At 45.4% G+C, this 12,608-nt stretch overlaps 1 protein-coding gene across 3 annotated transcripts; it reads right to left on the reverse strand.

The window, feature by feature from the left end:
* Positions 1-35: 35 nt before the first annotated feature.
* LOC142903379 (E3 ubiquitin-protein ligase pellino homolog 1-like) lies at positions 36-10,533 on the reverse strand. 3 transcript variants are annotated; one of them, XM_076048963.1, is made up of 8 exons: positions 10,287-10,533; positions 9,298-9,585; positions 6,649-6,784; positions 4,473-4,602; positions 4,247-4,348; positions 2,606-2,803; positions 2,242-2,430; positions 36-1,406 (listed from the first exon to the last, which is right to left on the reverse strand). In XM_076048963.1, exons 3-8 carry the CDS (start codon positions 6,732-6,734, stop codon positions 813-815), a joined length of 1,299 nt encoding a protein of 432 aa, XP_075905078.1. In that variant the 5' UTR covers positions 6,735-6,784; positions 9,298-9,585; positions 10,287-10,533; the 3' UTR covers positions 36-812. The 3 variants fall into 3 exon arrangements, with proteins under 3 accessions (XP_075905078.1, XP_075905077.1, XP_075905076.1); XM_076048962.1 differs by having other exon boundaries at positions 9,298-9,588; XM_076048961.1 differs by lacking the exon at positions 9,298-9,585.
* Between the last annotated feature and the right edge of the window lie 2,075 nt (positions 10,534-12,608).

The following is a 12,608-nucleotide window of genomic DNA, read 5'->3' on the forward strand; positions in this document are numbered from 1 at the left end:
GCACCGTTATTCTGCTGTAGTGAGGCCTTTAGTAAGTGTGTTTGTGTGTGTGTGTGTGTGTGTGTGTGTGTGTGTGTGTGTGTGTGTGTGTGTGAGTGTGTCCAATAACTGACAATAAAAATCATAACAAATAGTGTTGTTGAGGTTAATCTGACATCGAACATTTTTTTCAAGTTACTGCATTGGTTGTGACACAGCCTGCTGATTTGATTTCAATAATAATAACAATAATAATAATAATAATAATAATAATAATAATAATAATAATAATAAATCCTAAGAATTCTGAGGGAAACAAAACTAACATCATCAATCATTTTTTTAAAAATGCAGGTGTAGACAATGACCTGAGAGGTCAGAGGTCGGAGGGCTTTGGGCCACCTCGTCACCGTCGCCAAAAGTAAAGACAAACGCCATCAACCCTGGACAGAGACGGGGGTGCAGTGAGGACCAAAGAGTGACCTGGTGAGCAAGACTGTTTACTTGATTCAACAGCAAAACAAGGAGTCTCGCTGAGGCTGAAGTGTGAGTCTGTGGTGTGGTGGAAACCCTGCAAGAACAACACAAGAGACGGCAAAAACTCTGCATCGGCGTTTCAAACACGCACAAAAAGGAATAAATAAGACCTGACAAACTGAGGAGAAACACAAAAAACAATCCCCAAACAAAAAAATTAAATAAAAAACCAAAACCCTCCTGCGTGAGTATGGAGTTAAATTAAGTTAGAAAAGCTGAAGCAGTAAGTTTAAGAGGAGCCGTGTGACCTCCCAGGGCGGTGTGGGGGGAGATAGGTTGTGGAGGGGGAGGGGCTCCTAGTCCAGCGGGCTCTGGAAGATGAGTCTGACGCAGCCCGGCTCGCCGCTCAGCGGCTGGATGCAGAAGGGGCAGGCGGCGTGGAAGGCGTGGGTGCCGTGCGGCAGCAGCACCTGCTGCCAGAAGGCGGCCGTCCTCTCGGAGCAGACGTGGCCGCAGGGCCGGAAGGCGTGGCTGGGCGGCTCGGCGTCCACGTAGAAGGCCGCCTCGCCGCCCAGCCACAGCGGCACATAGGGGCCCCGCGCCCGGCACATGGGGCACTCCCTCTGCTGCTCCTCCGGCTCCGCCTGCTGCTGCTCCGCCTCCGCCTGCCTCCGCCCCCCCCAGGCGTGGTAGCCGTGCACGTGGCCGCAGCGCAGGTAGGCCCAGGGCTGCCGCTCGTCCAGGACGCCGCGGCGCCGCAGGCTGGGGAAGGCCAGCGTGTTGAAGCCCACTGGGCACTGCGGCCGGCCGGCGTTCAGCTCCCGCCGCAGCGCCTCCAGGTGTTTGGCGGTGGGCGTGGCGGCCAGGCCCTCGGCCGTCCGCCACAGCAGGGTGGCGCCGCACAGGTCGATGAGCGAGCCGTCCACCAGCTCGTTGCACTCCGACTCCACCTGAGGGGAGGGGCAGGAGAGAGGAGCCCGCAGGTCAGGTGACAAAGGGTCTTAGCGTTAGACACTAGTACTCAGGAATCCTAATATGTAATATGATGTTCTAATATTACTGATTCTGAACAGAGACAAAGTAAAATCTCGGAAACCTCCGTTCTCGTAAGCAGCAGCTTCAAAAATTCATAGAAGCTAAGTGGCTACGAAAGCAAAGCGCTACATCATTGTGTAGTTTCCAAATTTGGGAACAATAAAGTACATCTATACTATTCTATACATTAGCAGGCCAAGTATCCTGCAGGTGAACTGAAGCCCCACCCATCTGGGGCTGGGTACCATTCCAAATATTATGATACAAGCCATCTTCTATACTGGTACTGGTACAACACTTACTTACGCTATCTTAATACACATACTACTTACTTACGACATACACTTACAAACACGTACTTACTTACTACTTAATACACACAAAACTTTCACTTTCCATTTTACTACTGATTCAAATCAGGATTTTCCTACAAATCCACTTTTTTTGTCTTCCTGTCCTTCATTCTGATCGTGGAGCCACTTTAGCACCGTTGGAGCTAATGACGCTAATTTTCACTCGCTAACGTATAACAAAAAAGTTTGCAAGTATCCTCAGTTCCCGCCTCTATAATGTGACAGCCAATCAGCAGCTACTTTAGATCTTGATGGCAAATTATTATTGGCTGAGAGACGCCGAGATTCACTCATTTCTGAATTAACTATGCAAATTAAGATCTGATTTATGATATTCGGCAGGATCGGAGGGTGGCTGCTACGGCTGTATCAGAGTTCGGCACTTGGCTCCACCCACCATCCGGCCCCTCTGCTGCGACGATCTGGTCTCCCGCAGCGTGAAGACGTGTCCGCAGACGGAGATCTCCCTCCACAGTCCTGGTCTGGAGTCCCGGCTGAAGCCCTGCTGGGGGTGCGTGACCAGGATGCCGTTGGTGGTCAGTCCGTCCATCTGGCCGTCCCGCATCCTCCACTTGGCTGCCTTCTCCTGCACGGAGAGAGACAGAGAGAGAGAGAGAGAGAGAGAGAGAGAGAGAGAGAGAGGGAGAGAGAGAGAGAGAGGGAGAGAGAGTGAGGGAGGCCCCGCACAGGTTTAGCTTCCACCCAGCCGGGAGAGCGAGAGGGAGAGGGGGAAGGGGAGTGGAACAGGAAGTGGCTGGTACCCCGAGGAAGATGTTCTTGGAGGAGTCGAAGCCGGCGGCGTAGATCCTGGCGGTGAAGGGCGGGTCCCTCTGGCAGATGATGCGGCAGGCGAAGCGGGAGATGGTGCTCTGGAGAGCGGGGCCGTCGGTGGGGACCTGGCCCCCGGGGACGGTGTCCGTCACCACGAAGTCGATGGGGTTCTCCGTGGAACGCCCGATCTGGGAGGGAAAGAGAGAGAGAGAGAGAGAGAGAGAGAGAGAGAGAGAGTGAGAGAGAGTCAGTGCAGCCCGGAGGAGAAATGCTGCGGTTGCTTTTATATCAGGGGTCCTTTAAATAATAAATTCAAACTTCTTCGATGAGTCAAAGGTCCATTTGGTGAAGAGGTTGTTTAGGCTGCATGTGACAGTACGAGAACATGCGATAAGATTTCTTTTTTTCTTTTCCTTTCTTACTTTTTTTCTCCTGAAAAAAAGGAAAAAGAAAAAAGAGAAACAAAAAAAAGGGGGGGAAATCATTAAAAAAAACAAGAACAACAAAATTCACTCACTTTAATCGCCAGGCCAAGAATATGATAGCATTTGCATCTCTCATAACTAGGCGATTATAATACTCTTTCAGTGGAAGGGGAAATTTCCCCCTACCTTTAAGATGCGGGTCAATGACCTTCTACACCATCTGGTATGAGATAAGATCTGCTATTATACCAGGTGTGTTCAAAAATTTGATACTACATGCAAACCTCTCTTAAACTATGTAGAGAAATTAGATATCACTAATATTGGTTGTTTATGTGACTGATCCTGCATTGTGTATACTTTCAAAAAACGTTATGGATTGATAGTTTTGATTTGTTTTTGTTGTTGTTTTTTTCCTTTGTTATCTGCTTCATTCACTTAAGTAAACTACTGTTTTAATTACTATTTACTTATTTATTTTCTGTAATATTTTTATATATATTTTCACTATCATATACTTTTTTATGTATACATATATATGTACATTTGTAATTGTTAATGGTACAGTAATATGTTTGCAGGGATGGGGCTCCGTTGGAGCAAGGGGGGTTATTGCTGTTTAATGTTGCTTCTGAATGAATGTGCTTGTACACCCTACATGTACATTCTCTCTATGTAGAAAAATCAATAAAATAAAATAAAAAAAATAATACAATAAATAAAATTTAAAATAGTCCTTTCCATTTTGACATAAATTAAAATAAAAAGCTGAACGAAGCAAAACATTGAGACTGAATCCAAAACAATCATGTCAGCAAGGGGTTGAGAAAGACTGGTTCTTTTTTTTTTAAATATAAACACAAAGAACCACAAGGAGGAAGAATAAAAAAAAGAAAAAAAAACATATATCCTATAAACGGATTCAAGCATCTGATGTGAACTGCTCTGAAACAACAGTGAAAGTAAAATAAAAAAATACGGGAACCGCAGGAGCCACAAGGGCCAAAACAGTGGTGCTTAATGACGGATTGAAGCCCGCAGGCCATCTATTGAGCACCACTGTTTTAGTTTATTAGCCAAGTGGATCCAACTGGGTTAATATCTGCAAATGAGTCATTTCTGCCTCTCCAGAACATCCACTCCCTGTAATAATTCATGCAGGCTGGTGTGTGGAATGGGGCGGGTGAGTGGGCGGAGCCTACCGACCTGGAACATGTCGGTGGTGCCGTCGTGGGTGTACTCCACCACCACGGTCTGGGCCCGGGACAGCGTGTAGGAGATGCTGTGCTGCTCCTTGTTACTGATGGCCTGCAGAGAAAGACGCACTGTGCGGTGAACACGCCTCCCCCTGCCAGTGTCAGGTGTATGCGGCGTGGGGGCGGGGCTCGCGGGGTGTCGGGAAGGAGTGGGGGGGGGGGGGGGCGTCTCTCACCTTGGCGGCCTGCGGCGTGCATGAGGAGTGCACCGTGCTGGGCCGCACGCCGTTGGCCTTGTTCCTGCGGCACAGACCAAAGCGGCTCCTCCGCCGGCCCTTGTCGCCGCTGGGCAGCGAGCCGTTACACCTGCGGATGGAGGGAGCGAGGCAGGGGTTGAGAGGTCAGGGGCGGGACTTGTTAAGAACGCCCCGATACTAATGGGAGTTTGCCGTTTATTCTCTGTGCGCATTAAAAATAAATAAATAAATAAATAAATAAATAAATAAAAAAGTCCCGAGACGTCGAAACGCAGAGTGAACTTCTGAACGCTGACCGGAATGGAAAAGACTGCTGTAGTTGGCCAATCCCTCCAGCAGAGGGTGCTATGGCCTCTTGACAGACCCGTCTTAGTGAGTGAGGACGTAGTGAAAGACACTCTGCACCAGCAGTTCTCAACTGGCGGAGCCTCAGGGTCCACATTTTCCTTATTATGAAGTCCAGACCTAAATTCATTCCACAAAAATACAAACGCTAGCCCCCGTTCTATCGTCTCGTAAAGAAATGACTCGTGAAATTATTGAATTGAAGTTTTTGGCCTGCATAATAAATGCCCAACATGTTTCTCTGTCCCGCTAATATATACAGTATACATACACGAACAGAGGGAACTGGCCCACGAAGCCGCGACCCAATCAAAACATCTCCGCGACCCACTTTTGGGACCCACCAGTTGAGAAACGCTGCCCTGCACTGTTTCCATTGGCACTGTTCCAGACAGACGGACAGACGGACGAACAGCAGGGCAGCGAGCCATCACAATGAACTCAACGGTTTCTCCTTCTTCTTCCACTTCTTCTTCTTATTCCTCCTTTGTGACGCCACCATGACAAGTAAATGCAGAAATGCGCTGAGCGTTTGTGACAATCAGAGCCTTGTTGGCCGAGCGCTCTCTGTGCAACTGTGCAGCTTCTGTCTGATGGAGGTGCGGGGGTGAAGAGATCGTTTTCACAATTGTGCTTTAACAAGCCTGGAAAGGCACAATGTGTCTTTTGAACGGAAGATTTTATTCATTTAGTCAGAAGAAGAAGAAGAAGAAGAAAATGATGAAAAGCTGGATTACAAAAGAGGATTCATGTATCATTTAGTTTGAGACGTTTACACTGTCAGAGGGAAAAACTTTCTCATTTTCAACCATTTTGAGAAAACAATTTCTCTCAGGACTGGGAACCCAGGACCTGGAGCTGGACCTGAGCCGTAGAACCGCTGTTGCACCTTTAAATCCTACAAAGTGCTCCTGAATCCGGCCGGTTATCTCTGGCGCCAGACGCAGGTCAAGTAAACACTGGAGTTGGAGGGGAAAGTGGAGCCATCCTTTGCTGGATAATGCAAACTTCCTGCGGCTCAGTTAAAGTGAGGACCGCCTCCCCTAAACCCCACATGACCCCCCCCCCCACTCCAGACCCCTTCACCATCTCCGCATCTGACTGGGAACTGCGGTGGAAAGAAAACCTCATCAGAGCCTCTGCAGAGACGCCGCCACCGCTGCAGCAGCAGGAAACCAGCAGTTTTCTTTTGCTTCGACTGGCATTACCGTATGGAGTCACAGGAGTGTCAAAATTGAAAATAAATAAATAGAACAATAAAGGTACATTTTGTCATTGTAAAAGACAAATTGGACAAACGATGACAAAAGTTTGTTTTTTTTGCCTTTTATTCATCTGGTAAAAGCAACTACGATCAAATGGCTGTGGGTGGGGCATTCTGACCAGGATTAGCAATCGATACCTGATCGCTCCGTGAATCGCATAGCTAACTCCGTGCTGACTGAGCCGTACCGTGAAGCCAAGAAGCGCTAGCGGAAACGCGTCCCTTAAGGAGCGATCAGGTATCGACTACTAATTCCTGGATGGAAAGCCCCACCCACAGCCATCTGATTGGCCTTCAAGCAACAAAAAAGGCAAAGGCAAAAAATAACTTTTGTCATTGTTTTTCCCAATTTGTCTTTTACGATGAAAAAAGGGAAAAGACAAAGACAAAATGTACCTTTATATTTGTATTTATTCATTTATTTATTCCTCTTTTTATTGATTGATTTATTTTTCATTTTGGCACTCCTGTGATTCCATATTGCAGTTGCTGCCTGTGAACAGGAAGAGGGCAAAGCATAAAAAATTTTTAAAAAAGCCATCTCACCCCAGCACGATGAGCTCTCCATACTTGACCGCTCCTTTGGTGGAAGCCGGCGAGGTGCAGATGTTTTCCTGAGCCGGAGAAAACATTTGTGCTGTGCACGGCCAGCGAGGGCGTCAGTGCGTCTCCATGGGCTCAACTGCAGGGGGCGACAGAGAACAGACCGTCACAGTGACCGGGTCACGTTTCCTTCAACACACACACACACACACACACACACACACACACACACACACACACACACAGAGAGAGAAAACAATCTCACATATAAAGAAAAACACGTTTCCTTTAAAGCATCCATGTGCTCGACTTATCGGACTGCGCACGCTGAAAAATAAAACACACACACATGCACAGCCCTTAGTGAGGTCACACAACTCTCAGGTAAATGGCCGCCGCCATGGTGTGAAACCACAGTCAGCGATATCAGCGACGACACGGTGTCAAACTTCTTTTTTCTTTGTGCGCCAGTCATGTGCTTAAGAGCCACAAGTCTGAGGTCAGGAGGTCAGGGGGTGGCGGCTTCCCGCAACAGCCCGACATGACGAATTCTGCAGCGGTGTGGTTGATTTCAGTTTCCAAAGTTTAAAAGAGGTTCATCTTTCAGTGCAGCAGAGGTGACCTGGGCGGGCGGTGGTGGTGGTGGTGGCAGTGGCGGCGGTGACGGTGGCGGTGGCGGTGGCCTACTTTGGGTCGGAGCGTCTCCAGTTCCTGCAGCAGCAGCGACACGCCAGCTGCACTGTAAAACTTTAATAATGGCAGTTTTTTTGTTTGTTTTTAAAAAAAAGTTTATTTTCCAGTTTTTTATGTCTTTCAGATTTGCTGGTTGGTTCTGAATGAATGAATAAAACTTCTTCTCCTTCTTCTTCTTTTAATCAAAAATTTACAATCACTAATTTTATCTAAGGTACAGGTTACAACAACAAAAATCCGGAGAATGTTTCAGCTCTTAAATTTTGTTGTTGGAGAAGCAAAAACGGCGATATCTACGTTTCCAAAAGAAACACAAAAAGATGGGATTTTCAGTAGCGATGCAACATTGGTGTGGTACCGCAATAGTTGCTGCAGAATCCAGCTCGAATTTGCCTTTTTTTAAATGATGAAAGACCTTGAAAGCTTCTCGGCAGCCTGGTGTCACAAAAACACTTTGTGTGCTTTGTTTATAATTCACTTATTTGTTATTTATCTATTTATTAATTCTTCTTCATCATCTTCTTCTTCTCCTTCTCCTTCTCCTTCTCCTTCTCCTTCTTCTTCTCCTTCTCCTTCTCCTTCTTCTTCTTCTTCTTCCTCAGACCTGCAGCTGCAGAACATCTAACTGGTCCTGCAGCTCAGTCAGGAGCTCGGACCCCCCTCCCTCAATGTATGCAGTTCTTTTAGAAAAGCCTGGGGCTCAGTGGAGACGGGACAGAGGCCCATTCAGCCTCCATCACTGGACGCCACGCAACCCCAGAGGTGACCTCACTCCTACACAGACAAGCGCTCCTTTGAGCCGGGTGGAGACAGGGACGCCGAGGCCAAATCAACACCAGGATAAATTGATGACATCATAAAGAGGAGATGCAAAGGACACTCTTCTTCGTTTGACTTATTATTCCTGAACGTGTTGGTGATCAGGATTTAGCTTTTTGTTTTTTTGTTTACAGCTGTGATTGGCCGAGAGGAAGCGTCGCCAGTGTCTCTGACCTTGACGCATCAGGACGTCGGGCACTTTTATCATACATGATATGCTATATATATGTATATATATACATATGTATATATATATATACATGTATATAGCATATATTATGCTATATGCTATCCTGTAATATTATATTATATTCTTCTGAAATGTGAAAAGTGAACTACAGCACTGAGGAGCACCCCCCCACCCACCCACCCTGCTTCCAACACACACACACACACACACACACACACACAGCCAACCATGGCAACGCACCCAGATAAACTGGACACCCTGGACAGGAAATAGACTGATCCTGTCGCTGCGCTGAGTAAACAGATTATTTCAGCTGAATGAAAACCAGCCAAGGGGCCGTTCGACCCTGTAGTCAAAGGCTGTGTCAGAGGTCAACCATCACTCTGAACCTCAAGTTCCAGGAAGAGAAGATCAAGTCAGAGATTTTTAAAAATACACATGCAAGCCTCATGATGTAATGTTTTTTTTATCGTTATTATTATTTTTATCATGTTAGATTACGTCACAGCCAGTTTAATGCAGGTCTGTTCTCACTGTGAGGCTGAAGGCTGGAGACTGTACAGATGAAAAAGAAGCAACAAAGTGTGAGGTGATAAACCAAGCCAGTGTGTGTTTCATGAACTGAAAGTGCTCCAGAATCCCCATCGAGAAAGTTTCCCTATCGATCAGTGTGTGTGTGTGTGGGTGTGTGTGTCATCTTCACACCTGCAGTCGCAACACAGCGTAGCAGGGAACGTTTCCCCTTGTTCCATCTCACACTTGAAGTTAAACTAGAAAACTGGACATAAAGGAAGGTGGCGCCACAGGAAATCAGTCTTTTATTATTATTATTATTATTATTATTATTATTATTATTAATAATAATAATATTATTAATAATATTATTAATATTATTATTATAATGACTTGCGGAACTTGATTCTACCTGAACGTCTTGAGCAGAAACGCACCTGACCCTTAAAGGGCTGTGAGTCGACAACATGCAGACACCCGGGGGGGGGCGACAGACTGGACCCCGGCGTGCGCGGACGGACGGACGGACGGACTGACGGACGGACGGTTGGCTAACTTTGACGTTGTTCACCGAGGGAACAAAAGCAGCGTCTGCCGGGACAGATGCTCTGCCGGGAGGCTGAATGCTAATCGGTTTGTGTGGTCGGAGACAAAAGGGCCCAGCTGGACTACACAACACCACACAGCCCAACACACAGAGGAATAGCACAAACCATTGCCTTGTACTACTGACATGACAAGCAAGAGAGAGAGACAGAGACAGAGAGCGAGAGAGAGAGAGAGAGAGAGAGAGAGAGAGAGAGAGAGAGAGAGAGAGAGAGAGAGAGAGAGAGAAAGAACCTGAATCACATCACTAACACACGACTGTTTGTTTGAACTTGGAGAAGCTGTAACTGGACAAAAACAAATACAAACAACATTTTACTAACCATAAAAGAGGAAACAGACCATAGCTACTGAATAAAAGTTGTGTTGTTATTGTTGTTGGTGTTGTTTTGGGATGCACGACTGCGGCGCGTTGAGGTGAGGAGACAAAGCAGCAACAACAGCCGGTTAAAAACGTGTTTGACAACAGAAGCCTCAACAGTCAGAACGACGGAAGTGTCTATTTTGTTTAAGCCGGCTGTGAGTGTGAGTAAGAAGTGGGTCCGACAGATGTTTTTGTGTGGTTCCGGGACGCTCGACGTCTTTTGTTATTACTCGGCTTGGTGATGCTGCTGTTAGCTTGTAACGACACTTTGGCTGCTTTCCGTCCACGTAGCGAACCAGTTCGCTCACAAAGTTTTTCAAAAGGAAAAAAAAAAAGTCAAACAAGAAGAAGAAGACTGTGGAGGTAAATGACATTTAGGATTTGATTGGCGGAGAGTTGAGGTAAAGAAAATGGTGTGAAACAGAGGAAGACGGGAGAAAGACTTTTGGAACTCACCGTGTCACCGAGCAGCAGCAGCAGCGATCTGAAACTCCTCCACCAACCGGAAGTGGCTGACCGGCGCACCGAGTCACCGGCAGTGCAGCGACCGGCTCCGGCCTCCGGAAATGGAACTTGAAACTCGTTCAACTGTCGCGGATAAAACTCACGGAGATATTTTGTTGTTTGTTTGTTTGTTTGTTTGTTTTTTGCTGCGTCTCTCCAGAGATAGTTGGCTCTGGATTGTTCTGACGGAGTCAACTCTACCTACTTCGTGTGTGCATTTCAGAATAAAAGCGGACCGGAATTGAAAATAAATAAATAAATAAATGAATAAATAAATAAATAAAACAACTTGGGCCATATAACAGGGTTGTTGTTTTTGTTGTTTTGTTTTTTATTAAAAGCCATTATATTTACAAAGATGTTCCTTTATTTTCTGTAGAAACTCGAGTGTTTCACTGGCTTAGATTTTTCTGTTGGACTGTGGTAGTCCGTCGTACTCCGACTTTTAAGCCTCCTCTGTGACTGAGATCAATGTTAAGGATCCAGTGCCCTCTGGATTTTAGGGTTCTTCTGGTGTGAAGCTGGAAATTGGAGGCTGAACTTGTAGTCAGCAGTAGTCTGCTGTTGCTGCTGTTGCTGCTCTCGAGCAACTCTCTAGCTCCCTCAGTTGGACATAAGTTGCACATTGCATCTCACTTGTTGCTTGACTCAACGACGCCTACACTATTTTTCTTCTAATTTTGAATCTTTTTTTGTTGTTGTTGTTGTTCACAGCATCTTCCCACACTTAGTTACCAACACTGCCCACCCTCAAAAAAACTCAATATTGTTTTCTGTACATCCTGAATTTCTCTAACACCATGTAGTTTAGGATTTAATTCCAGGTGACAGCATCCATCAAGAATCTTCAGCTTCTCTGATTCCAAGAGCAGCAGAACTGAAAGAACTGAAAGATATATTATAATCTATATTATTGATCATTGCAGTTGCTTGTTTGTCTATTTTACGATTGCCAAAAAACATAATATTTGTTTTACTCAGATTTAATGAGAGTTTGTTCCTGTCAAACCACTGTTTTAATTCATTAGATTTTCATGAGATCACCCTCAAAAGCAGCTGCAGGGTGTCTCTAGAACAGAAGATATTTGTATTATATATCAGCAAATAAAACACATTTTAAAATATTTGATACTTTGTATTATGTCCGCTACTTATATAGTAATGACGAGGATTGTAGGGACATAAATTAGCTTTAATAACACGGAACTGGAACCAAGTCAAAACAGGTTAACAACGCTGACGAGAGAGCAAGCAACAACCACTCAAACGCTGACTCTTGAAGTCCACACGCTTAATCCTAATCCTATAGCTCCCCCTAGTGGGTCACTCCTATATCGTTCTATTTACTTAACTAAATACATAACACTTTGCATATGTCATTTATGTAGAGAATTAACATTTTTGGTCTCAAAATCGATCCCTGGGGAACCCTACAGGTTAAGTCCATGAGTGTTGACTTGTGAACACCCAACATCACAAATTGCTGCCAGTCCATCAAATAGTACTTTTTGTCTAACTAACAAAACTATAATTCCCTCTTCTTTTGTCTGTTGCTGCTGGAGTGAAAACGATAATGTTGGCACTGCGTGTACAGAAGCAAGACAAACCACTGGATGATTCATGAAGGTGTCACACCTTTTCACAAGACCAAAAACCTGAAAATCCACCTAAAGGAATTCTTCCAAGAGCCTGCCAATGTTTATTTTTACTTTAATTCGGTGAAACTGGTTGAGAAAGAAATTCAAACTATGAGAACCTGTTTTGTTTCGCTCTCTTTTTTTTCTCCTTTTACTTATTACTTATAGTTAGGTTCTCCAATGTTTTATCTTCATTTAGACAATAACCCTGCTACCTTTTGAAAACACTCTAAAGATATTTACCCTCACACCCATTTCAGTGAAGACTTTATAATTAGTCGAATTAAAGCACCATTTTAAATAACCAAAGGTCAGCAGGCAGTGTTTGTTTCAGGCAGGGCGGAAAATGTAAAATGTAGGATTAATGATAAGAATGTGCCGTTGGTTGCATTTGTGTGTGTTAGAATTGTATCAAAACGGCATGCGTTAAAAGTTTAACAATGCACGATTTCTCTTTTCTGTTAACCGTTCCTGCTTCCGTTCCGGACCGTGGTCGGGAGACACGGGGGAGATTCGTCTTCTCCAGGGCCGAAGTAACGTGTTTTCTCCGGGGTTAATTCCCTTGAACAATATTATGACCCCGACACTGGTTGAAGCGGTGGCGCACACACACAGAGGAGGACGTGTTGCTATTGAG

The sequence above is a fragment of the Nelusetta ayraudi genome, unplaced genomic scaffold, assembly GCF_046127955.1.
Source record: "Nelusetta ayraudi isolate G7.1 ecotype Tasmania unplaced genomic scaffold, CSIRO-AGI_Nayr_v1 ptg000109l, whole genome shotgun sequence".
NCBI classification, from domain to species: Eukaryota; Metazoa; Chordata; class Actinopteri; order Tetraodontiformes; family Monacanthidae; genus Nelusetta; species Nelusetta ayraudi.